Source organism: Simochromis diagramma, unplaced genomic scaffold, assembly GCF_900408965.1.
Source record: "Simochromis diagramma unplaced genomic scaffold, fSimDia1.1 OVJJ01000433.1, whole genome shotgun sequence".
NCBI lineage: Eukaryota > Metazoa > Chordata > Actinopteri > Cichliformes > Cichlidae > Simochromis > Simochromis diagramma.
In genome coordinates this window covers 3,725,580-3,752,212 of record NW_024387031.1, presented here as the reverse complement: position 1 = coordinate 3,752,212, position 26,633 = coordinate 3,725,580, and the positions used below count along the sequence as shown (strand labels likewise).

The following is a 26,633-nucleotide window of genomic DNA, read 5'->3' as shown; positions in this document are numbered from 1 at the left end:
GTAATTACATGCTCAGAGTCCACAGAGGACCTGTGACCATGTGACTCTGGTAGAAACTTTCAAACTACATGAAATCAGGACCCGGGCATAAATACGATGAGCACAAAGGATCCGACACTCAAAAACAGTACAGAAAATAACAATGGCATCAGATTTAATCACAGATTGTGCCCTAAAGCATTGAAGCTGTTGATCATGTTCACAATGAACTTCTAAAGTTAAAACATAATTACACAATTAGACATTCAGTTATCTACAGCTTAGCTTAGTGTTGGAGCTTAAACTCCACAGCTCTCTGTCCTCTCCAGCATTTTAACCCTGTTTTAACACTCTGCGCTGGGATTTTGCTGTTACGCACAGATGAATGTCCAAACCGTTGGCTAATCCTCCAAATCTTCTGCCGATAACACGGACCGCCACTAAAGCGGCTTTACCAGCTGCAGTTTGTCGATGAAAAACAAAAGCCTGCCTCTGTTTTAGCTTCAATTGTCACAGGTTTTAACAGCACGTCATTTATCTCATGAGGCCCTGAGCTCGGAGGAATTACTGACCCAGAACAGCTTCTGCAGGACAAAGTGTGTCTGTGAGAGGACAGCCACATGTTTTATTTCAAACTGTTCCTGTGATGCTTTCAAAAAAGATGAATCGTCTGCTCTTCAATCCTTCAATCCTTATCTGACAAATGATGCATCATTTTTCATCATTTGTCATGATCTCAGTCAGCATGAGTACGCCATTTCAACTCTTTGGGGTTCCCGTTTATATTTAGTTAATAAATAACATCTTTAAACTCCTAATAATTCATATTGGTAGCTTACAATTTGTCACCAAAAGGTTGATTCTGCTCATCTGGACGTAGCGTTTTCAGTGGGAGAAACGTTTCGTCACTCATCACTTATTTAAGCTACTATCGTCAGTGTACGCACACACGAGAAAAATGAAGGAGACACAACAAGCAGGGTTGGTGTGTCGCATTCTGCTGGATAAAATGCTGAGCATGTGGCACAACTATATTACATTAAATATGGATTATAAAATCTACACATATCCACATATGTAAAGACATCCTCGCAGACATGTGGAGATAGAAATAAATGAATTATGCATGATTTAACTTTAAAACAACGTAAACATTAATGGTTTTTCAATAGAGGAAAAAAATAAAAGAAAGAAGAGGAAGAAGCTTAACATTTCTCACTGCACATTATTAGGTGTGGGATTACCGGGAGATCCAGAGACTGCACCAGCTGAGGGTTTCTCCTGTAAAGTAACATTTGAAAGCTATAAATAGCTGAGAATGAACTGTTTGCTGCGTCTGACCCGCAGAGCTGCAGCTGAGCTGCAGTGAAGTCAAGTGGAGGACGATCCGCGGTGGCATGTGGGCTGAAGCAGTGTTTAAAGGGACCAAAAGAATCCCTGAGAGATCTCTGAGGGTTTAAATGAGTCTCTGGATTGGAGGGAATCACACACCCAAAGCCCATCCACGAGCATTAAACATTGAATGAGGGATTAAAAAAAGATCCGGAAGCCTTCCCTGTCTCCCTTCTCTCTCACGTCATCCTCACTGCTGCTTCCTCACCCATACCCAGAAACTTATGTAAGCATGGCCGACACTCTGGGTCAACATCTTCTGTAGCTGAAGCTTTTCTGTTTGCAGCTCTTGGCTGCTCAGAAATGTGTGGATGGATTTTATTTGGTCAGAGCTCTAATCAGCACTTTTCTTTATTCATTTATTACTTTCATCTTATGATAGGTTTAGAAACAGTTAAATGATGATGTTAACCTAGCTTTATTTGTTTTTGAAAAATATGTACTTAATAGTTAAGTGGTTAACCAACAAATACCATCCATCCATTTTCTGCTGCTTTCTTGGGGCGTGGGGATATAAGACACAGCGCTCACTGGTCCTCTCTCAGCTTCCCAGGACAACCAAGGATGCAATGTCTCCTTCCCATATGAAGGAGTTGCTTTGGGACTCCAGGGTATATGATCTATTGTTACGGGCCTAGAATTTCAAGGCACGGCCAATTGGAGGATCAGACAAAGCGCCTCTTCTTTTTGCTGATGATGTGGTTCTGTTAGCTCCATCAAGCTGTGACCTGCAGCCTGCACCGGGGTAGTTTGTAGCCGAGGGTGAAGTAGCTTGAATGAAGATTGCACCTCGGGTCAGTTGGTGCCCATATCACAGGCCTGCTTCATTTTTAGAATAATTTATAATAATAAATCAAACTCAAAAAACCCGGACCTAAACATTTACATGATGAGGTACATGAGGAAACTATTTTGTTTGGGTCGGTTTATTTATTTGCCCCAACAATTTTGCTGTGATTTTGTGCCTTAAAAATAAAATTACTCTACTTTAGAGATCATTCTCATGTTAGTGCAAAGCACAAGCCCTCCTGTCCATGTATATAGGACAGAGGCGGATGTGTTAGAGCTTTGTTTTGGGTCTCCTCAGGAAACGGTTCCTTCCCCTGCTCCTCAGCCTCCTCCTGAGGATGTAGTTCAGCTTTATTTCCTGGTGAAGACGATCATTTAAAACAGAGCCCAACAGGATTGATGTCATCATTTCTTTTAGCAAAAAATATTTTTGATTCAGATCTACACAGATTAAAAAGCATGATTATTTGTGGTTTTGTAACATACAGTAGTTCTATAGTTGTTGTAGTATCTCCTCCAGTGCTCTGTTACTATTCTGGATCAGTTTCCCTAACAAATGTGTTGCTTTGCTTTAAGGAAGTCATTTTTCGGTGGTCTTTAGATTAGATCAGTGTCTAAGCCGAGTGACTGATCCACAGCTGGAGCGCGACGTCCCGCAGGCCCTTTAAATCCAGCTGTTTTTGTTTACGCAGAGCTGTTGGTATGTGCCCAGAATGCATCATCAGGCAGAGAAGCATTAGTCATGTTTCCTGCAGGTCTCACCTGACTCTAAAATGTAATAAGCTCAGGTGACCTGAAGGCATCAGCGACACAGAGACAGGTTCAGCTTGTGGTCACTGTCATCATCGAGGGATTTCTATTTTCTTCTCATTGTCTGCTATTACTCTGACATTTTTTACATATGCAGATTTTTTTCATGCAGCAAAACCTTTAAACGTCACTGCTGATTATGTATTTGTGAAAATGGGACACGAAGGAAAGGCTTTGAAGGACATGCATGGATTGGTGAAATTAGAAGTTAGACTTTACTTTTTGTTACAAATTAAGGAGAAAATATTGTGTATAAGTGTTATTAGATGATATTTCTGATCACTGTCTGGTCTGAGCACGCCGGCTGAGCTAACATCTTTTAAAGATGATGTTCAGGATAAGCTGACGATGTATGTTTCTGCATGCCAGCAGACGCGAAGGTTTCACTTACAGCAGCCTAACAACCAGTCTGGCAAATGATGGAGCAGCAGCCTGTCATTAACTGCTCCGCTCATGTGCTGTGTTATGAAGTCTGCATTCAGCTGGTGATGGAAAGTGTTACCCTGCACACGCTGAGTGCTCAAATACAGGTTATTGAGATTCCTGCTAGGAAACAGTGAACGGGATTCTTCTGTCATACTGCATGTGACAACCACAAAGCAGCATCTATTGTGCAGCTAGCTTCTGTTAGGTTTCTGTCAAGTTTGTTTCCTGAGTTTTGTATTAATGAAACTTTATGGTGTTTGTTTGAGACGCTGCTGGTGTAAGCTGGTTCATAAGATATAATACAGATGCATCATAGATACGCTGTCTGTGCCTCTAAAGTGAGAGAGTTTGGTTGTAATTTGACAAAAAATTAAATTCACAGGGCATTAAAAAAAAAACATTTTCTATGACTTTACATACAAAAAGATGTCAATTCAACTTTTAGTTTTTTTATTTAGCACAAAGAGCAGGTCATTTTGTGTGATCCAGGCTGTGTAAATGATTCAGGGAGTAACTGTGTAAGACTCATTTAAACTTTAGATTCTTTAAACTGAGTACTCTGCAAACCCTGAACGCTGATCTAGTTGAATTGACCCTGCATGCTCCCTGTGCTGTTTACGTGCATTTAACTACACATTTCAGCTCTGCAGACCTCAACTGTGATTGGTCTGTGAGTGAGTGGCTGTAGCTTCAGAGACAGAGCAGGTCATCTATTAGTTAAAAGGTTGGTAGTTTGATCCCCGGCTGCTCCAGTCTGCATGCCAAATATTCTTGGGCAAGATAGTAACCCTGAGCTGCTCTGATGCAGTCGCCGGAGTGTGAATGTTACACAGAAAGCACAACCATAGGAAAAAGGCATGCTGTGTAAAGCACTTAACTAGAGTAGAAATAGAAGAACCAGAATGTATTCAGCTTGCTCAGTATGCCAGTCTGTGTATATTTCTCTCCATCCTTTATTCCTGTAAAAGTAAGTTCTGTTCTTTCATATTTTAGCGCCAACATGAACTTTTGAGCTTCAGCAGAGGGATGCAGGCTCACCAGCAAGTACAAATACAAAAAATACTGAATGCTGCCCACTACAGCAGCTGTTCACTGCAAAGGTGTGGGTTACTCTGGAGTCTGACCGAAGTGTGCCGGTTTCATCTGTTTATGCCACTTCTCTGTTTCTCACCACAGACAAATATGCCCATAAATATTTTGACCAATGCTAAATGCTACTGCAACAACAACAAAGAAAGAGGACAGTACATCAGAGTTATTACAGAGTCTCTGTGGCAGACGAGGAGGAGGAGGGCAGGAACACATTTCCTCCTTCCTTCAGCTGAAGGAGTGAAGAGTATAATTAGATTTGGAGCTTGTATATTGATCAGGAAGGACTGTGTTAATGGAGCCGGGATGTTAGCAGCAGCTTCCTGTTGGCTCTAATACAATCCAGCGCCAGCTGCTGAGAGAGCCCAGGACTGACTGTGTCGCAATACTAAAACTTGTCATGTATTTCAGTTGTATTTGAAATACAGACTTTAGATTTAAACTCTGGGGATTAATCATCAGAGCTCTCTAACCAGTTACACCCAGAATGCAGCAGAGATGACAGCACAGTGAGACGAGTTGAGCTTTATTTTGACACGATAGCAAAGCTACTTCTCTCCTCTCACTCTCCATTTTTTTCACCAAGTCTCCAGATCTGGGTCATTTTAAAATAACCCAGGAGTCGCAAAGGCTCGGTGACACGTTCGACAGCTGTGAGCGTCTAACAACCTCAAGCCTGCTTCTTTCAGCTGTTTGTGTTAGCAGATACTCTCTGAGCAAAACGACACTCTGCAGGTGCACGATGCTCTGCATGCTTCTTCTCTTCTCTGCATCAAGGAGACAGATACTCACTCAAAGGACCTTTCAATGACTCACTTTACATGTTTAAATATCTGTCTTTCTGATTGGTCAAAAGCTGCAACTCTTCTGCTCACTGTGGACATGTTACAGTTTTTCTCAAATGTTAAAACACAAAAGCCAATCCTGTAACCCAAATGACCAGTAGTCTAAACACATTTACTAAATGTAGCCACCATATTCCAGTACCATAAACACATGTCACATGAAGACACAATTCACAAAACACAACCCTCTGTACTCATAAATCTAAACACATTCTCCCTTGCTAAAACACATGTTGCAAAACAACTCTGCTCATATTCTCAAATGAAAGCCCATGTGATGCAAAATGCTTGCCACAGTCACCAATCTTTGAACACAGGGAACACACCTGGCGTCATTCACTACACACAATGACTCAAAATTGAAGACACTTGTTGCTAATGCTGTACCCACATGTAAAAGCAAGTTCAGAGTGCACAGTATGCTGAAGATTCCAAACAAACACAATGGATGAAGGCAGAGTCAGGGGAAGAGGAATTTGATGCAGAGGAGGGAGAAGAGCTGGCCCTGGAAGAAGAGGAGCAGGCCAATGAGGAAGAGGAGTTGAAATGAGAGGAGGAAGAGGAGCGACCAACATGGGAGAGGAGAAGGTCCAGGAGGGAGAGCAAGACAACCTCGCACCATCATTACGGACGAGATGCGAGCAACAGCTCAGCGACATGATGCCGCACAGTGATTGTCGTGTGTGTGTGGTGTGAATAACGTAAATAAAAAAACTTCACACCCTGTTCATGTTTTCAAGATTACTGTTGTGTGCAATAGATTCTGTTTTTGCATTGAGTTGTGTTACAGTAGTGTACGTACATGCAGGATTTTCTATAGATTTATACTACTCATATGAAACTCACAAATCTAAATGCCTAATCCTCTGCAGAGATCTACGACGATCCGTTACTGTATAGTTTCTAAAATATGCATTGGCAGTTATGAAACAAAGAACCTTCTCACAAATTGAGCATTGTGTTTTCAATTGTTTTGCTGTAGTGTGTAATGCTGTGTATAGTGTTTACAGTTTTGACAGCTTCGAGCTGCTCTCTTGGTGTGGGAGTTTGAGTTTTGCAGTGGGAAGGTGTGGTTGTGTTTATGTAGCTTTAGAGAAGGGTGTTGTGTTTGGACATTGGGAAACATGGTGGTAACGTTTGTGACATGTGTTTTAGCATTTGAGAAAAACTGTAATAGAAGAGCCATTGTCCGCTTAAGGTTCAATAAAGGTTACGATCTGTACTGGAAACCTGATTTTTGTTATGTTCAAAGGTCGAGTAGCTTCAACTGCATCTGTGTGCGTCTAAATAACAGTCGCTTGCAGCTAAAGTGAAAATTTGCTGAGCACTGATTTTATTCACAAATCTCGAGGTTTGATGCTTTTTTTTGAAATGATGTTTTAATATTGGCTTCAGACATTAAAAAATGGTGATCTCTGTCAAAGTCAATTAATTCTGTGAATATTGTGGAAAACAGTAACAATAAAACCATATTTATGTACTTGCATTACTTATGCTGTGTTATTACTCAATATTTAGAGTATGAAAGCAAAACTGACACTCTGTGTGTGTGTGTGTGTGTGTGTGTGTGTGTGTGTGTGTGTGTGTGTGTGTGTGTACTCCCTCAGTGTCTCAGATGGTGATTGAGGAGGTGAGTGTTCTGCAGACTCAGCTAGAGATCGAGAAGTCGTGTCGGGAGAATGCAGAGGCCCTGGCCACAAAGGTTGCACGCAAACACGCACACACGCACACACACACACACACACACACACACATACGCTGCTCAATAATCAATGCTAAGATTAGAATTATCAGGGCTCAGATGGCAGTATCAGGAGGAGTGAGTCAGGATGACTGTGCACAGAGACGATTTGACTACATTATCTGTGTGCATTAATGCCTCCACTGCAACAGCTGTGTGGTTACATTAATGATGTAGTAATATGTCTAAAATACTTAGAACAGGTACAGGGATGATGGTGAACAATTATACAGTTTAAAGGTACGGAACAGATTTTCATGTTGATAAAAGTACTTTCTATCATTTCTTCCACAAACTGTTTGTCTCTCGTCTCCTGTTGCCGATTGAGTTTCTGAATAAATGAACTGATCGTTTGTCCAGTGTGACGCCTGACATACATGATGCTTGCCCAGATTATTATTATTGACTAAAAATAAGTTCTAAAAGACAAAAAAACAACAACAAATCATCATCACAGAGCATTAGAAACATCTCAACTCATAAAATAAAAGCAACGTAACCTGTCAGACCAACTAATGCTGTAAATGAAAAGAAAATAATCCAGACCAGAGCAAAGATTATTATTAAAATCTATTAAAATCTAAATGCAGTAAACAGGAAATGTGTGCTTCAGGATTGATCCCGGTAGTTTGTGATCTATGATTTCTGTGGCTTTAATCTCACTGAGCTGCTCTTACTGTCGACCCCTGTAACCTCTGACCTGCAGCTGAACTGTGAGAACAGGAAGCTGAAGTACCCGAGTCTGACGTCACGGCCGTGTTTGGACGAGCTGCTCCCCAGCATCTCTGACTGCATCGCGCTGGAGGCCGACGCAGACGCAGCAGACACGGGAGACTGCAGCCCCGACGTCTTCACGCAGTACCATCAGCAGGTTAAAGGTACAGCTCACCAAATGAGGTTCACCTTCCACAAACAGCAGGAACGTGTTCTGGAACAACGTTTTTGTCACGGATTCATTTTTACTCATTCATTCTTGCTAATAATATATTTTTAAATCACTGCACTTGATGAGTTTTCCAATACACTCCATAATTCAGCTGCTAATCTGAATAAATGAATATACTTCACTGTGTTTGCTCAGAGCTGAGGGAGACGGTGAACAGCTTGTTGGAGGAGAAGAAGAATTTTGTCTGTCAGATTCATGACCAGCAGCAAAGGATAGAAGAGCTGATTACACAGGTGAATACTGCACAGCACAAACATTACTGTTTGTGACATCATGGGTCACGTAATTAGTTTGTTTCTGGAAACATTTTTTCAGTCCAAATCTTTCTCTTATCATACAAGCTTAAATTGTGAGTCAGTGTCTCGATAGTCATTAAGATTTCATAAATAAAAATAGAAAGAGAAATAAAGTTTCTGTTTTTAAGACATTTTCTGTGTGTTTGCTCTTCCACTGCGAGCAGTCAGAGAAAGATCAGACCGAGATGAAGCAGCTTCGTGAAACAGTCGAGCAGCAAAGCAAAACCATCAAGAGATTTAACAGAGGTGAGTCGAAATAAACTGCAGGCAAAGAGCAACTTAATGCAAAGCAGAGAGCTGGAGTAAAAGCACAAGTAGCCTCATTCAGCATCACATTTATGCTGCTATGCTAATAACTCCAAACCCTTAGCGTAACATCAGTGCCTTTCTAAACATGCCCCCCCCCCCCCCGTCTCTGCAGTCTCCATGATGGCAGCTCAGGAGTACGAGGGAATGAAGGAGCAGCTCAACTTGGAGCAGAGCCTCCGAGTCAAAGCTGAAACTTATGCACACGAGGTAAAGAGCGAGTCACAGAAATGCGGCTGTACAGTCAAACACCTAAAGAAGCTTAAAATCTGCCTTTTCCTGTTTGTCTTGGCAGAGCAGAAATTTGAAATATGATTCATGGTGGAATCAAACACTGCTTCCAGTTTTCCAGCTGGCAAACACAATGACTAATCTTTCACTACGTTAATACATAAAAGCCATGCTTGCTGCTGCGGCTGCTGTCTCACCACAGCTGCAGAACTTAATCTTCATATTTTGCATAATCGGCATTTGAGAGTTTCTCCTCTTCGTCCAGAGCACTTTGTGACTCCCACAGTTTTCTAAAGTCATTCATTCTGATAATCCAAGCTGAGCTTTGCTGCTGCTAGCTTCAGTGATAAACAGTGAGCTGTGTTTCTGTGCTTTTAACTGATGTGTGTGTTAATATTGGTGAAATGTCCTGAATCTGGTGTTTACTGATCTGAAAAGTGAACAGTCTGTGGGATTAAAGCAGATTCTGTGATGGTTTGTTTAGAGTAAAGATTCACAGACGGGTATTTCCTTCTCTCTTTCTAAAACTTCCTTTGTTCCCATCATCCTCATCATCGTCCTCGGTTTTCTGCAGATGCTGGTGAAGCAGAAGGAGGCCAACAGGCAAAGCATGCTGCTGCTGCAGAGTGCTGAGCCCAGCGTTCAGCTGCTCAAAGCCCTTGAAGACGTTGCTGCCGTCACCAAAACCCTGGAGGAGGAGCGACTGCAGCATCAGCAGAAGGTAAAATATGAAGCCTCTTCTTCTGCAGCCTTAATTTCACTGCCAAGAAGGCGGAGTTTCTACTGCTGGAGCTGTGTGAATATATCCTGAAACAAGCAAATATGATCATCGTGCATGGTTAAGGATAATAGCAGAGGTGTGATTTTGTTGTGTTTACCTGTGAAATCATGTAGAGCAGTTAAATAATACTCTCAGTCAAAGCGGTGAGTGAGAGCTGTGCCTGTGCTGAAATATTTCAGCTGTGCTGAAAGAGTTTAAATATCTAAATTAAAATTTTATATTATTTTTCTTGTGTGTCTTGTTGTGGTTTCACTTCCAGGCTTTGCATTTTGTCTCTAGTTCCTTTTCTGATCATCTCCACCCTCATTGGCTCCATCTGTTCTCAGTTCCTTCTGTAGTCCTGCCTCGGTGCTTCCTGGAGATTCTGCTTTTCTGGACATTTTGGAATTTTTGTTTTGATTTTTAAATGAGTTAAATCAGTTTAGCACTGAAGCTTGCTCTTTGCTAATACTCTTCTTTGGTTTGCATGTTGATCAGACAGTCAATAATATACCAATAAACAGAAAATACGCACATAGTCTGAAATGACACAGTCTACAGTACTACATATTTCTTGTAACATATTTCACACCGGTCCCATCATGACCTTGACTGAAAGAAAAATAAATACTGAAGGAGGACATGCAGAGGGTTGGTGTGACAGAGGAGGATGTTGGGATAGGGTGTGATGGAGGAAGCTGTGGCGACCCCTAAAGGGAGCAGCTGGAAGAAGAAGAAGGTTGTTAAAGGTTGAGTTTTAAAACAGCCGACTTGTGCTGGGAGGTGAATAAAACCCTCAGTAATCCAAAGCAAGAGTACATGTAGTATAATAACTCAGGTAATTAGATTTTTAGTTTTGCTTCAACAGTTGGTGACATTCTGTAGGTATCATAGGTGAAGCTGGTCCTTTACTTTTTAGTTATTCCTTGATGAGATGCGGTGGTCATGTGATTTAATGGGTCTGATGGCCTTTCATCCAGTGCTGCATGCTTGGAAAGCCTTCAGTCTGGTAACGGTGCTTCTGTGTAGCTTGTTCTGAATCATGTGCTACGCCTGTGTGTAGGTGCAGAACCTGGAGGAACAGCTGGAGCAGAACCGTGTGAAGACACAGCTAGAGGCTCTGCAGAGGCAGCTGGAGCTGCTGGAGGTGGACAAGAAGGAGGCGGAGGGACGACTGGAGCAGGCACTGAAGAAGAACGAGGAGCTGGAGGAAAAAGGTGGGTGGAGGTGGAGACGCACACACATTAAGAGTGTCCCATAGAGAATATATACAGGAGGTGCACTTCACCAAGTCCTCAGGTGAGCATTAAAATAGAAGTTTAACATTAAAAGGAGACAGGAGACACACAGCATAGCAACAGAAAAAAACTATCTGTGATTGGCTGGCAAGAGTCTGCCTAAACAAACTGAGTGTAACACAGTGAAGTAGATTGTTGCTTTTGTAGGAAGACGTGATGAAGCTAAAGATAGAACAAACACTTCCTCTCAGACCTGTGGGCGCGTCTCTTCTTTCAAAGGACAGAATAATATTTCAGCTGCATGAAAACTGGAGTCCTGTTAAAACTGGGATCAGTGAAGCCTCATGCTGCTACATGTTATTTATGCACCAATACTTTTCCAGCCAATGTGGCACGTGTCAATTGACCCAGTTTTAGTGCTCAGATCAAGCTGCACCAGAATCAGACCGCTTCAACCTTCTGTTTTCCATTTTTGTTCCTAATAAAATGGACGTGCTGATGAATATGCAGAGGATTAGCAGGGGTGGACTCAATAACTCTGCACACCCACAGATTCCTCATTTTGTCAGCTGACCTTATGTGTTGATTAAAACTTTAATATCATTGCGTGCCTAGTATAGAACACTGGAGGTGAAGGGAGGCTGTATTTACTGAATTGTGCCCACTGTGATCTTCTGGAATGAAAGTTTTCCACATTATAGATGAAAAAATTTGTTAAAATAGGAAAAGGGAATAACATACAGCAGCAGGCAGGCTGAATGGTAATCTGAGGCACCGATCAGGTCCCACACTCTGACATACAGAGAAAGACCCCACAGCTTTTAAACACAGAAGCAGGTGCCATGAGATGAGGTTCAGATAATTCTTGTATTCAAGTAAAATGTCACAAACTCACTGAAGCTGAATATGAGAGACAATAATACAAATATTAACTGTTTAAGTCTGGTTTAACTCATGTTTTTGTCTGACCTGCTCCCTGATTGGCTTTTATATTCATCCTCCATCTTTCCTTTGGATCACCGGGCAGCTTGTCTGTGTCTGTGTAGAGAAGCAGGTGGATGCTGCTGAAAGAGACGGACAGTCTGTGGGTGAGAGTCCTGCCTGCTGAGAGGATCCTGGGAGTTAATCAGCTCATTCCTGCTCTTTATGATATCACTGTTCAAGCTCACAGCAGGTCAACATGGCTGTGAGTCCACCGAGGGTTAGGTTAACTGCTCGGTCCCTAATGCAGTTAGCAAAGTAATCAATAATTTCTATGTTAGCTTTGAGTCTCTTTCAAGCACTTTTTCCTGAATCTTCTAAAGACGAGGAGCAAGTAAACGAACTGCAGCAGACTGATTAATGAGAAATAATCTACATTTATAATTTACATTAAGCAAAACTAAGTAAAAATAAAATATCCATGGTACAGTCAATGTTTTACGGTTTTTAGTGATTTTCTATTGTAGTATAATGTGAGGAGGAAACAGCTGACCCGACGGCTGATTAAATAAGGGGGTTACAGGTCTCGGTGCTTCGTGGCTCCTGTGTTTATTCCTCTGCTGATGCAGAAAGAAACAGGATGACTCCAGCCTCACAACACTGTCTGATACTCGTAAATGGGTCACATGATGTCAGGGCTAAAACCAGCAACCAATGACAACGGTTAAAAACAGGATCCTGCTCTCTGAGTTTAGGAAGGAGCTTCAATGAAAGAAAATCATCATTCCAGCAGCTGAGAGGATTTTTAACCGCTCACGTTTTCTCCTCTCCAGTTCACGAGCTCCAGGAGGCCCAGAAAAAAATCGCCATGACGACCAGCACAGACCCTCCTCCTCCTGCACCTGGGGTCGCGCCGCCTCCCGCCCCTCCTCCACAGCCACCGCCACCCCCTCCTCCTCCCCCTCCCCCTCCACCTCCGCCTCCCCCCTCCAGATGTAACCCCCTCAGGTGAGAGACCAGCGTTTGTCTCGGCCAATCAGAAAGCCTGGCTGCCAGTGAGGGCAAACACATGAATAAATAAATAAATATTAAGAGAAGAACTTAAAATCACGTATTTATTTTCCCGTATCTGATACTGAGAGTAACAACAATCTGATAAAAAGCTGATATGGATTTTCTTTCATATGTGAGATAAACGTGTCGCTGAAGCTGTAATAGGAAGTAAATTTGACTATTTGCACATAAGTCTGACCTCATGATTTTTCTTTTGTTTCTTGGTTTTTCATTTTGAATCATTTTGCCTGTTTCTTCAGCTCTCTGATAGCCATCATGAGGAAATCTTCCAAAGGTTCCAAAGCCTCCGTGAAGGCTGAGCAGCCTCCTGGTGGGTTTCACCACACTGTTTTATATTCATGTATTGATAGACAGAATGTTGTTGTTATTATTTATCATGATTGTTATGGTCAACAGCGTGTTCTCAGCCAAAGCCAGCCTCAGCAATAAATGATAACGCTACGTTAATCCAGTAGGTGTAATTTGGGTTTGTCTCCCTCTGGCTGTCCAGCTGCTGCTGAAGGTGTGGATGACGTGAAAGTGAAGGCGGTGAACGAGATGATGGAGCGGATCAAACATGGCGTCGTCCTGCGGCCCGTCAAGAGTCAGGATACCAAGGTGAGACGGAGCACTGCACGCTGAGAGGCGTAACCCTAACCCTTTTTTTTCACAGCTAAATTTGAAAAACAAGGACACGACTGGAGTTACGAGTGCAGATGTGAACTCCAGTTTAAACCAGTAAATGTGCTGAGCTGCATTTCCAGCATGACGAGGCACAGACATGCGTCACCTGTCAGGAATAACAGGCGTTTGTGTGTCTTTGCGGTCGACCTGCCTCCGTTTCAGTCACTTGTTTTCTTCTCTTTGTTGTTGTTTTGTGTCCTTTGTGTGTCTCTTCTTTAGTCTTATATGAAGCCAACGACGAAGCTTGGGTCATTGTTGTTGGGGCTTTTGTCTCTGTGGGTATTTTTAGAAACACTGACACACCTCCATTGATTCCCAAATATATAAATGGATGTACAAACACCTGAGCTTGATCTATCAGCTGGTAAAGGCTGTGAGGTGAAGTCTCTGACAGGAACCACATAAAATCTGATCCAAGAATAAGAAAAAACAGAAAACCTCGTTCATTTTTTTTTTTATCATTACCTGCTCACTTTAATATGTAAAGAAAAAAGATCACAGTATTTACTATAGTGTATTTTAATGCTCCAGAATGTGAGTGAAGCATACACTCTATAAGAAGACGCATTTGCTCATCACCATTTTAAACTAATTGTCAAACGGGTTCTTTTGTTGTCAGCTTCCATTGATTTTTTTACCTTCAACAAGAGTAAGAGATTAAATGTCACAAATATGAGCTGTAAAACATCAATCTGCACTTCCTGATTCATCCTTCCTGTTTTATCTCAGCTCTGTTGTTCATGTGAAAATGAATCCGGGTGTCTGTTAATACTTTCAGGGCTGTTTTTTCTCGTGCAGTCTGAAAGCACTCTGCCTGATTGCTGTCCTCTCTTTCCTCTCCATGTTTCTTCTTCTTTGTGCTGCTGCAGAGGATAGCAGTAAAAGTGAGTCAAGTCACAGTTGCTCTCTGGGCTTTCCAGAGAGACTAACACACACACACACACACTGCAGGTCCTCTTCCAGTCACTAAAACATGTCACTTTAACGTCCATTGTTAAGCACTTCATGGCCCGGACACCATGTGCCTGCTCATTTACTAGAAGCTTCTTCCCCTTTTCCATGATTCTCTGCTAGTGATGCTGCACAGATCTGTCGGTGGAACATGAAGGTCATGAAGGTCAAGTGTGATGTTTCTGTTTTTGCTCCAGCAGCCTCCAGCCTGTGAGGAGAAACAGCAGGAGAGCGCCATGGAGGAACTGAAAGGCATCCTGGTAAAACGGGCTTATGTTGGCTTTACTGCAGCGTGTTAAATGTTGTTAAATGTGAAAAGAGAATATTCAGACAAACTGCATGGATCTTCCTGTGTACACTGGAGATGTCAAGAGGAGAAATAAGTGCATTGCCCCCTGGTGGGCGGTGCGCATCGTAAGCTCTGACCCCACGAATACGCCAGGCTTAAGATGGTGCTTGTTTCCATCAGACCTGCTGCAGGGTGTTTGAGGATTGATCTGGACGTGGTTTTCTGCGAACAGTGCCGGGTTTCTGTTTCGCTGAACCAAGTTGCTCAGAGCAGACAAAGAGCAGAGGAGGCCAGACACGGAAACAACGCAAAACATCAGGTTAACTGTGAAAATACGAGAAACTGCATGAAGGATAATTCAAAACTCCCCCAGAGACAGACCTCATGTCATTCAATACATTCAGCCCTCCCACTCGAGTGGGAGGGACACTAAACAGCCCACCAAGGAGGTTGTAGCTCTGAGCAGTTGCGTGATCCACTCTGACTCAATGTCTCAGCCTCGTGTTTCCAGCCTCACGACACGTTTGGGTGCGTCGAGACTGGAGCATCTTCCCCCACCACCTGATCGTGCCGGGTGCACTTATGAACACTCTGGTGTTCAAACAAAGTGTTTGTTAAAGGCAACCTGTGACTAGCACAGAGGTCTCAGGTTCAGCTGACTGACACTGTAACAATGTCTAAATGTGAAAACATAAAAATTTATGTTTTCTGGACCTGACAGTTAGGATTGTACAGTAGGATCAGTTGTAGCATCGCTGGTTGGAAACAATTTGTTTTCAGATTAAAAAACTGTACTTCCTGCAGTAATGTGTGTACTCCTCCAGGAGACGGTGAAGAGGAGCCCCAGCCGAGGCTCGCAGGAGTCGGGACCGTCACCTCCCGGAAAGAAGGACAGCGAGCTGGAGGTCATCCTGAGACGCCGACGCAACAAGGCGGGCGAGGCCGGCTCAGGAGGTAGCAACCTGTCACCAAGCAGCTCATCAGCGTTGTGAAACATTTAGTCTTTAGAAATATTGAAAATCATTATCAAAAGTGCCAACAAGGACCTCAAAGAGCCGCCTAGTGTTGGTCAGGATACTGTCACTAAAAGTTCTATATTATTTTGTACTATTGTTGTTTTTTACTGAAGTAAAAGTATTTAAGTATAATCAGGATAATATGAATATAAGATCTTAATAAGAGCTTAATGAACAAAAGTCTTTCCAAACTGCTGTGTCAGTTTGTGTCCAGCAGAGGGCGCACTGCGCACACAGGACAAACACTTCTCCTCTGCTTTCCTCGCATTGATTGACTTGTTTGGCAAAAAGAGCCACGACCTTCTGATTTTAAGTGTGCAGAATATTTGAGCTGGATAAATATTCATCTACACAATTTCTAATTTCTAAAAAAAAAAAAACAATGACACAAAGAAGAGCGAGCAGTAAGCTGTAGGATGTAGTTTGAGTAGGAGAAAAAGTTCAAGGAAGACAAAAGCAGTGTTAAAAAGCAAATAAAAATAAAATAAAGATGAGTAGAAATTCAATACATGCAGTCAGAGAATATAAAGCCACAGATGAAACTAACATCTACCCTCTATTATCAGACATCTGACATTCTTTCTTCTAAATAAAAGTTCTGTACCATTTTTTTAAGTCAGACTCGTGTAAAAACCTGCTTTTTGGTTTTTGTCTGTCTCTTTGATAACCAGATGAGGGCCATATGAGCCACGTCTCATCTTCTGACAGCCTGAATGGAAGGCGAACCAGCAGCGACTCCGGCAAAGATCCAGAAGGGCCCGGCGGGCTGAGTGCCCCGTCTGACCCAGCAGGGCCCAGGCTTAGCCCAGAGAGACGGGGGTCGGGCTCGGGGCCGGTCGTAGCCCGGAGGAAGAGCTCGGACACGGCCAAGGAGAGGAGGTCCTGCAGCTCTCTATCTGAGAAAGAAACAGCCGAGTCTCCAGTCAGCAACGGCTGCATCAACAGGTGGAGCGACACTCATCACAAGCATGCCCTCCATCCCGTCCTTATACTTTCTGACCCGGGTGGAGACACCATCAGTATCCCTGGAAGTTCATGTATCTAATCTAAAAACCTTTGCATGTGTAAAACAAACACAGAAAAGAATATTTGAAGTCATGCAGTCAAGAAGGAGGCTATGTAGTTAGCTGCAGTTTTAGAGTCCAGGTTCCAGCACAAGGTTGATGCTGACCTGGTCTCCACAGATTACAGTGATCGCTGCGTCTCGGCTGTTCTCGGTCTCTGACATGTTGCTTGCTGTCTGTGCTCCACAGTGTCGAGGAGGATCAAATCAAGTCAAACGGAGTCGACCGTACAGTGCCCGGTGATGATGCAGACGCCGCCCTCTGCGCCGGCTCAATCAACGGCAGCGCAGACGCAGAGTGCTAGGATGGACTCTGAGTATCTTCGGTTTGTGCGTTTATTGACAAAAGAGTGATGAGATCAGATGATTTGCAGAGTGTTTGCCTTTTGTTTACTGTGTCAGATCAAAAATGGAAACGTTGACTTTGTTGTACTTTTGTATTTATGTTTTTTTGGATTTACACTAACCGACTAACAACTCGCTCGGATGAAGATGCACAGGTAACAGAGCAGTAAGAGCTAATGCACTGGTGACTTTATGAAAAAAGCAGGGCTCAGATAAGGGGAGGTGATCAGCCATTGTAGAAACTCCAGCTGCACAAAGACCGACAGTATCTGCTGCTCCATACATACCACATGAGGCTAACGTGCTCACATTCAATAAAACTGACACTCGGATTTTTGTAGCTGCTTCTAAAAACACCAAAAAGTCTCAAAGGAGCCAAAAGAACAGCGTTAGTGCACTGTTGGCTTTTCTACAACGGCTTTTATCGGCCGCTTGCTTCTCTGATGATTTTTGAACATAAACCTGTGGATCCAGGAGGAAGGATGGGCTGCACTGTACAAGGGAAGCTGCACTATTTTTGCACAGATACTCAGTTTTCTTCAGACACTTTGACTTGTATAAAGACTGCAAAGCTTTAGGTTGATCTTTTTCTATTTGATGCACAAAGATTCTGCTCAGCGTCACTTTGTGTCATCAGCAGGAATGCGCTGTACTGTTATAGAGCCCAATTTTCTGGCTTCTCCTGCCTTGCCTCCACGTCCTGTAATTTTTCTCCTGGTTAAGTTAGACCTGTGCTGCAGCTGGCATCCTCAGCGGCACGAGCATAACTGGTTTTTCTCTGTTTATGACCTGCAGTTGCAAATAGTGGAGAAACGCTCTTCTTCTGCTGCTTTCAAACAAACGAAACACTTTGTCATGGGTTGCTTTTGAGATGTGCACCACAGATTCTGCTGTGTTCTCCGGCAAACCAAGCAATACCAAATGTACCAACAGACAGATGATTGCAGTTTTAAAAGCGTGTTTTTTGGTAATGTGGGGATGTTAAAATCGAAGCTTCTTTTCAGACATGTTCTAGTCAATGATGAAAGCATTGGATGTTTCAGAAAGTTCCAGATGAAGTAAATGAACAGTTTAGTTTTGTTGTGCTGCTTTCAGCTTCCTGCAGCTGCCTGCAGCTCCACCTGTCCAGGCGTGTACCTGAGTATGAGCTCGGGCTGATGAAAACACCTGGGAGTCATTTTTATAGACAGGGTTTAAAAAAACAAACGCTTCCTGCCTTCTCACACCTTTCAGTCCAGGTGTGTCGTCATAAGTCATGCAAGGTGAGAAGGAGGGAAACACAGAAGTGACATGTGACTGATATTTCAGGTTTAGAGGAACACGACACAAGCTTTTTAACGATACATGTCACAGAAATGTTCTCAGGGTCCATGGGTCAGACCTTCATCAAACCTACTTTAGGGGCCTCAGTGAGAAAACGATGAGGAAAAACACAGACCGTTTTTTTGTTTTTCTGGTTAAGCTAAGAATAGAAGTGCTTTGGAGGAATTAGGGTGCTTGTGTACTTTTTCTACCTCTCCATACACCTGCATCTAAACCTCAACATCCTGAGTTATAGTCTGTGGCGTGAAAACTCATGAGATCGTGTCATAGTCCACCAGAGACAAGATGTCTTCCTCCACTGAATCAGCACTGAGTCCAGAGACCTGTGTGCACGTGTCCTGAAACACCGCCCTCGTTCCTCACCACAACAGTTGACTTTTATTTTGTAGGGCTTGCTGTCTTTACATCGCTTTCCTGGCACGTGCCCGCAACATTAAAACATTTTTTTACAAGTATGCAAAGACGCAAGGCACATTTATGTGACGCTTTCACTGCTTGTCATCTTTTCTTAAAACACAGAATCACATTTAAAAAGTGCATTTTGTTCCGTCCATTCGGTGTGTTTTACTCTAGTGCAAAAGGACCACACACTCAACATCAGAAGCTGCCTCAGGCCTGAATATTATGCATATTGAGGCCTTGCACAGGCCTCCGGATGGCAGGGGAGTCCCCCTGCAGGTGGTGCAGGTTTTGGGTCCTCGCATCGATTGCTTAGTTGGTAACCAAGTGGCTTCTTAACCGAGGGATATACCATATTTGACAGAGATGGGGTGACTAGATATTGTGTGTGTTTGAGATATAAATGGAGTGTTGGTTTTTTTTTAAACATCACTTTAAATAAATTGGAATTCAAATAAAACGAGAGATTTCTGTCTTTATTTCAACAATGAATTTGGAAACCTGCATTGGTTACATCATTGAAAGATATAATCAATGTGTGCCGAGTCAAAGATCACATGTGTGGTAATATGAACATATAGCAATACTTTGAGTGACAGCGTTGCTGCCACTGAATCTTAAAGTCATAGACCAACATGTGATATATGTCAGAGAAGATGATGTAAAGTTCAAAGGGCATAAAAATCTCCCCCTGCACAATCAGTGGATTTATTTTTGTACTCAAACCTATCACGCTGTTGATGTTCACGTAGGCCTATGTGCAAAGAACTGCTGTATTTTCTTTAGAAAATGAGAGATAGTAAAGCATTTTTTCTGCATGAATTTACAAAAGGAAGGAAAAAATTGAAGAAAATAAAAGAAAAATATTTCACAATGATTTACCTAAAAGCAGATTGTGCCACTTCTTTCCAGTTCTTCCACAAATAGTCACAAAAAAACTTTGATGTATAGATTAACCCACTTTAAACTGTATGATAAAACTCTATCAGCTGTAGCACATTAAATGCACATAGGCTGCAAACCAGACAGCTATTAAACATGCAGTGTGTTGTGCATGGGTTGTGTCGTGTTATGCATTCCACATTATTAATAATGATAGAAACAATACAATGAAGCTGAAGTAATTTTTGTTTTCTGGGATTTAAACTGAAGATCACTGACTGAGCTCTGAACTGTTTCATATTTTACTGTCATACAGAAACGAGGATCTGACAGTTTGTAAATGATGGATGATGCTCATTCTAAATTTCTTAAATAGCCCATTTCCCCAAAGCTCAATGAAACCTGTTTAAATTCATTCATAAGGTTTATGCAGCTGAAGTTTCTTCAAGGTGAAGTCTGGCTTTATGTTTTTCTTGTGTTGGTTTTAGTTATTAGAAAATGCATATCAATTCAAATAAATGATGTCACAGTTTGAGATTTCTTATATATTCTTTTAAATGGATAACTTTAACTTTTCTGTTTCTAATTTGACTGATTAATCATTCTTATGAGCAATATCCTGCAATAATAAGGCCTTTTTATTTGGTATTTAGAACGATTTAAATATTTTATTCCTTGCATTAAAAAATACAGATAAGATGGATTTACACATACTTCTTTTCTACTGTTGTTTTCTGAATGTATTTATGTTAAAGGACGGTTACAGGACCTTTTATAAAGTTAACCGTCTGAGCAAAGTAAACAAGTGTCGGTCCCCTCCGAACCACCAGATGGCGCGCAGGCTCTCTTAAACCCACCTACAGTCGGCGGCCACTGTTGTTACGTAGGAATCCAAAATGGCGTCGCAGTATTTCCAAGAGATGCAGGAGAGCTTTAAAAATAACAACAAAAGCCGCGAATTCCCCGCTCATACGGCTAAAGTTCACTCGGTGGCGTGGAGCTGTGATGGCAGGAGGCTGGCCTCCGGGTCCTTTGATAAAACAGCGAGCGTCTTCGTGCTGGAAAAGGACCGTTTGGTGAGTCACATAGCGGCATGTTGCTAGTATGCTAGCGTTAGCCTGGTTAGCTCGCTACCGTGAATGAATGAATGTTGGACGTTAGAGAGCCGACTGTCACAAAAAACACGGCCCCCCTGGATAATCCCTATCACTCAATAACTGCCACTAACTGAACAGCCTTGTAGTTATTTAGGAATTTACGTCATTAAGCAGAACCCTATAAGCTCCGTCTGCAGCCCAGCTTTCTACTTCATTTTTTATTCATTTTAATTACGTATATATTTACTGATTAGTATTTTTATCACTGAAATGCCCAAATTGATAAACTTTCATATTTATGTAAAGAGACATGATCAAATCAGAAAGTTAAAGTCACAGCCCTCAAGTTTAAATTATAACTTGCATAGCTGGATGCTAATTTTTTTTCCTTTCCACAAAGTGTGGTATGCAAGATAATCTGAGTCATATTTCTAAGAGAAAACTTTACAGGTGATCGTCTTGCTGGGCTGCTTGTGGATGTGCTCTGTAAAGTGGCACACGATGGATGCCTGATACATGTGATGTTTGTCTGCAGGTGAAAGAGAACAACTACAGAGGTCACAGTGACAGCGTGGATCAGCTCTGCTGGCATCCCACCAACCCGGATCTGTTTGTCACGGCGTCCGGAGACAAAACCATCCGCATCTGGGATGTACGCACCACCAAATGCATCGCCACCGTCAACACGAAGGGTAGGCTCTTGGTTTTTGTGGCGAACAGAGTCAGCAGCTAGTACTGACCTTAGGTTGCTGCTGTTTGCCTGCATTTTCTCTTTGGGAGTTATTGTAGCTGATAGAAGCTGACTGATTCAGGTAACTGACTGGGATCCTTTATGACCCCATCTGTATATTTATGTCAGTTTGTTAACATTGTAGGCTCTGATTTGATTGTAATTGGGCATTTACTATTGACAGTTGAAGATTTTAGATTAAGATTAAAAGTAATCCTAAGTATTTTTGAGTGCTTATGCTCAAAGGCTTTGAAAGATTCCACTTCTTTAAACCGGATGTTCGTTCAGCATGAAACAAAATCATGAAAATAGCAAACAGTCCGAGTATGATGACATCATCCAAATTTGTTAATCAGAATGTTACAGAGTCACCTGTTCATGGTGAATTCATGAGTCCGTACCTGCTGATTCATTTTTCCCAGGTGGTTTCTCCCGGGAAGCTTCTGTAATTTGAACATCCTTCAAATCTCATTAAAAATAATTGTCATACAGACTTCTGTAAGGCTTGTTTGTCTGATGTTATCCTCTAAACACACAGCTTGCATTAATGCTGAATGAGCTACCTGCGCTCTTAGCTGCAGCGCTGCTTACTGTGACTAGATGGTGAAGAGACTCTTGAAAAGACACTGACATAAACCATTGTGAGTTATAGACTTCAGTAAAGTGGCAAAGATGTTTAGTGAGTCGAGCTTCCCAGATTATGAAGTCATAAGTAAAGCATAGTAAAATACAATTATTCCTTCATTCATGGTTACATTAGACAGCGAGTTGTAACCAGTTCTTTGAACAAACAACGTCTCTGTGCAGCTGGTCAGCCCCCAAAAATTTAAATGAATAAAAAAACCCTTCTGGTTATTCAAAGATACAATAGTCTCTGAGGAAAGTCTGCTGGGATGATAGCGGGCACTTTTGTATCGGTCATTCAAAATGCCCACCCGTACAGGAGTCATGACCCTTCTTTAAACCTCGCTCATCACTGTGTCATCAAAACTGAATCTTTGTCTAAAGGTGAAAACATCAACATCTGCTGGAGCCCGGATGGTCAAACCATCGCCGTGGGGAACAAAGATGACGTGGTGACTTTCATCGATGCCAAGACGCACCGCTCCAAGGCAGAAGAGCAGTTCAAGTTTGAGGTGAATGAGATCTCGTGGAACAACGACAACGACATGTTTTTCCTCACCAACGGAAACGGCTGCATCAATATTCTGAGGTACGGAGCAGATTTCTGCTCACGTTCATTCCTGACATGCATGTTCATGAAAAGCTGAGCGTCATGTTCTCAGTCGCTTCTCACACACCAACACAGGCTAGCTGCTGAGTGAAAGTGTACAACTAAAGGTTGGGGAGTTTGATTTTTCTTTTTTCAAATCAAGGTGAGAAAATGTCTACAAGCTGATCCCAGAGCTGGCTGGAATGGTCGCCACTTCATTGTGGTTTGGCTTTAAAATTTGTTTTTGCATTATTAGAAAAACAGAGGAAGTTTTCTATCTGCTCCTAATTCTGTCTTTGAAAATGAACACGCAAACACTGCAGGTCAACAATAACTAAAGATCTGAAGGTATTTTACACTGACTCACGTTTTTATTCACCTGTGCACGAGCCACGTGGACTCCTCTGAAACACCTGGTGTCAAAGTCGTGTCAGAGTATTCTGATTATCTCCGTCATATAAATGACGATCTGCACTCATGAAATAAACGGTGGGTTTGTTCGCAGTTATCCGGAGCTGAAGCCCATCCAGTCCATCAATGCCCACCCGTCCAACTGCATCTGCATCAAGTTTGACCCCACAGGGAAGTACTTTGCCACAGGAAGTGCTGATGCGTTGGTCAGCCTGTGGGACGTGGAGGAGCTGGTGTGTGTCCGCTGCTTCTCCAGGTCAGAGACTGTTTATTTTCAGAGTTTTAGGTTTCATGAGATAATTACAGTAATGGTCTTTTTTAAAAAATAAATAAAAACACATCATGGATCACATCTTTATCGTGGAATAGAAATGTGCCGTTATGACTCTAAAGTTATTCTGGATCTCAGAGAGTTTCTTTCTTTTATCGCTCTGACGGTGCAGACTGGACTGGCCAGTGAGGACTCTGAGCTTCAGCCACGATGGCAAGATGCTAGCCTCGGCCTCCGAGGATCACTTCATAGACATCGCTGAGGTGGAAACGGGTCAGTGAGACAGTTTGGAGCTGTAAATTTGAAATGTATATATTTTTTTTACTAAGCATTAAACACATTCTCCGTCTTCTCCTCGTGTTGTAGGAGAGAAGCTTTGGGAAGTTCAGTGTGACTCTCCAACCTTCACAGTCGCCTGGCACCCAAAGAGGCCCCTGCTGGCCTACGCCTGTGATGACAAGGAGGGCAAGTACGACAACAACCGGGAGGCGGGCACCGTCAAACTGTTTGGCCTCCCCAACGACTCCTGAGGTCATTTCTGCGTTCAGACTTGTTTAGCTTGAACTCTGTGAGCGAAACCTGCCAAGGATGGAAGTAGAGAGTCTTCTCCAGCGCCAAGCGCGATCCTAAAGCAGCAGTAGCCTTCTCCCACCAGCAGATGGTGCTGCTTTCCTAGCGCTTCCTTTACAAACTCTAACTCCATTCCTCATTTGTGTACATGAATAAAAATGTGCTGTAAGATACTGTTTGTATGTAAAATAAAGTGTTTTGATATTAAAGCTGCTCTCTGTCTATAAGTCTTTTGTTTTGAGCTCTGATAGCTGAACTGGTGATTATAGTTCAAATATGAAAATGATGAAAGCCTCGGAGGTGTGCGTTAGTTTATTAAACTTCATTATTTTTATTTGACTTTAGACACTGGATGTTGACTCATCATATCCTTCCTGCAGCCTGTAGGTATACACCAGGTAGGTGTACCAGATAAGAGGAGCTGCACCTGTACCCTGTATAAGTACACACACACACACTCAAGCCAAGAAAATCCATTCGCTTTTGCCTTCAAGTCAAAGACTGATTCACTGCTTTTATTACATGTCCACTATTCCTAAATAGTTCGTTTTTATTTCTACATTACGAGACCTTTTATTTTTTAATTAGGCCATCGTTATAAGGTATAACACTGCCGAGTGTAAAACAGACATCAGCTGACAGCAGAAGTGTCTTCCTGTCTTTTCCTCCTGTGACTGCTTTATCTTCGTCCACCCTGACATACGTTCACTGCATGAGCAAAAATTTAAGGCCCTCAGCCCAGGCTGGTGGCAGCTGGTCACTCCCGGTCCCCAGAGCCTGAGAGCAGCAGGCTGCAGGTTGTTTTCCCCTCGCAGCTTCCTGTCATCTTGGCGGGGATGTCAACGGGAACCCTGCTGTCTTGCTTTGATTTCTTTTAATTTGGTTCAACCCCACATGAGAAATGTGCCCAAAAACCTTCCTGTGGAGTGGCTGCCCTCTGCTGCCTCGCCTGTGCTGGCATTAAATTAACCTTTTATTTTATATTCAGAAATATTTGCTGGAAAATGTTTTAATGCTTCATTCACTAAAGTCTTTTAGAAACCTTTAAGGTTTCTGTGCAAAGAAGACAATGTGGTGAATAGGGCTGGGCCATATTATACCGTTCACGGTAATACCGGTATAATGTTATGGGAGTAAAACGCGCATGCGCAGTGCCTTTGTTTTCACACGCACATGGCCGATTGTTGAGTGAAACAGATGAACCAGAATTGGTTTGTAAAAATGGTGCAACTTCCGTGATGTGGAACTGGTTTGGTGTTTGTCCGTCAGATACACAACAAAGCACATTTTTTTGCAGAACATGCAAGCGGCCGTTGTTATTGTCATATTTGTCGGACTAAGATGCTCTTAAATCTGGGAGTAATCTGGGTCCTAAACTCTGTATGCTTCAGGTCAAACGAACACTGCAGCATCACTGAGAGTTAAAAACTGTCTAAATTATTTCATCTTTAATAAAACGATCAGCATTGCTGCTTTACCAGGTGTAACTATAAAGTTTAACTTCCAGGCATCCATGAAAACAAAAGTTATTACATTTAACGGAGTTAGCAGGAAGCTAGCGGAAGTTAGCTCGCTAGTTTTGCTAGTTACCTAAGCATGATATTGCATGTTCTGACTGAGAGATTTCTGAAAAAATTCAAACGTACAGCTCTGCTATCACTTCCAACATAAATGAAGACAGGAAACTAAACAGCAGTGACATTTGTAGGGTTACTGAAGTTGGGCTAGCTGGTATATAATGATGTGCTACGTGATCGCTAGCGACACAGCTATGTTAGCATAACATAAACAGTGAAGCTGGAGGACGAACACTAACACTTTTCCACTTATAAAAGTTAACGTGAAGGTTCCTCATGGTTAGAGACAAATGCAATCGCATGGCAGGATGCTGTAAACGGACCAAACTTCAGTCAGAACAACTGAGATAATCCATCCACAATACGAGGTTAGTCATTAATATACTGCAACAACATGGGAATAGAGCAGCTGCCAGAGAATTCAACATTAATTAATTAACAGAAGTGGAGGAAGCAAGAAGAATGACTTTAATAAAGTTTGATTTATCTGACTGCTTTGTTTCGCTTAATGTGCCTTATAATCCCGTGCACCTTATGGTCCGAAAAATGCGTACTGCACACTGCAGTTTAATGTTGCAAAGCACCTCTTTTTAACTTCAGTGGATATTATATATGGTTATGCTCAGGATATGTCAGCCCATTTCTACTGGAAATGCCTTTTGGTTAAACTTTCAGCAAGGAATTTGCATTTGCACTGTTACATTTTTATAAAGCTTTAATGTACATAAAAACCAGCTTCTTGTTTAAGTGAAAATAAATGGAAGGTTGTCTTTTTGCGCTAGTAATGTTGTGGAGTTGTATTTTGTCTCGCATCAATTATATCGTCAGTTATATCGTTATCGCAAATTTTCAAATATATATCGTGATAAATATTTTTGGCCATATCACCCTGCTCTAGTGGTGAAGTGTCACCACTGAAACTTAAAGGTTTGTGAATTTGATGTTGTGTGTCTTTTGTCTCCCACCACAGTGTTTAACATGAAGATAATC

The 26,633-nt window shown here is 42.2% G+C and overlaps 2 protein-coding genes across 11 annotated transcripts in view; both read left to right on the top strand.

Annotated features, from left to right (window-relative positions):
- Window positions 1–18,444, top strand: part of shtn3 (shootin 3) — a 28,523-nt gene extending 10,079 nt beyond the window's left edge. For 3 of the 10 annotated variants that reach the window (XM_040043114.1, XM_040043112.1, XM_040043121.1), the window contains exons 3-17: window positions 6,938–7,032; window positions 7,778–7,949; window positions 8,153–8,250; window positions 8,478–8,559; window positions 8,735–8,829; window positions 9,425–9,571; window positions 10,674–10,827; window positions 12,603–12,777; window positions 13,083–13,153; window positions 13,334–13,440; window positions 14,376–14,390; window positions 14,655–14,717; window positions 15,571–15,700; window positions 16,434–16,707; window positions 17,016–18,444. In XM_040043114.1, the coding sequence (XP_039899048.1) occupies window positions 6,938–7,032; window positions 7,778–7,949; window positions 8,153–8,250; window positions 8,478–8,559; window positions 8,735–8,829; window positions 9,425–9,571; window positions 10,674–10,827; window positions 12,603–12,777; window positions 13,083–13,153; window positions 13,334–13,440; window positions 14,376–14,390; window positions 14,655–14,717; window positions 15,571–15,700; window positions 16,434–16,707; window positions 17,016–17,130 (1,793 nt within the window). In that variant the 3' untranslated portion in view covers window positions 17,131–18,444. The remainder of the gene's footprint in view (window positions 1–6,937; window positions 7,033–7,777; window positions 7,950–8,152; window positions 8,251–8,477; window positions 8,560–8,734; window positions 8,830–9,424; window positions 9,572–10,673; window positions 10,828–12,602; window positions 12,778–13,082; window positions 13,154–13,333; window positions 13,441–14,375; window positions 14,391–14,654; window positions 14,718–15,570; window positions 15,701–16,433; window positions 16,708–17,015) is intronic. The other 7 variants (XM_040043116.1, XM_040043113.1, XM_040043115.1 and 4 more) reach the window with 7 other exon arrangements.
- Window positions 18,445–20,630: 2,186 nt separating this feature from the next.
- On the top strand, window positions 20,631–24,280 carry thoc3 (THO complex 3). The gene is made up of 6 exons (XM_040043122.1): window positions 20,631–20,850; window positions 21,407–21,563; window positions 22,610–22,814; window positions 23,320–23,481; window positions 23,669–23,769; window positions 23,863–24,280. Exons 1-6 carry the CDS (start codon window positions 20,671–20,673, stop codon window positions 24,024–24,026), a joined length of 969 nt encoding a protein of 322 aa, XP_039899056.1. The 5' UTR covers window positions 20,631–20,670; the 3' UTR covers window positions 24,027–24,280.
- The last annotated feature ends 2,353 nt before the right edge of the window (window positions 24,281–26,633 follow it).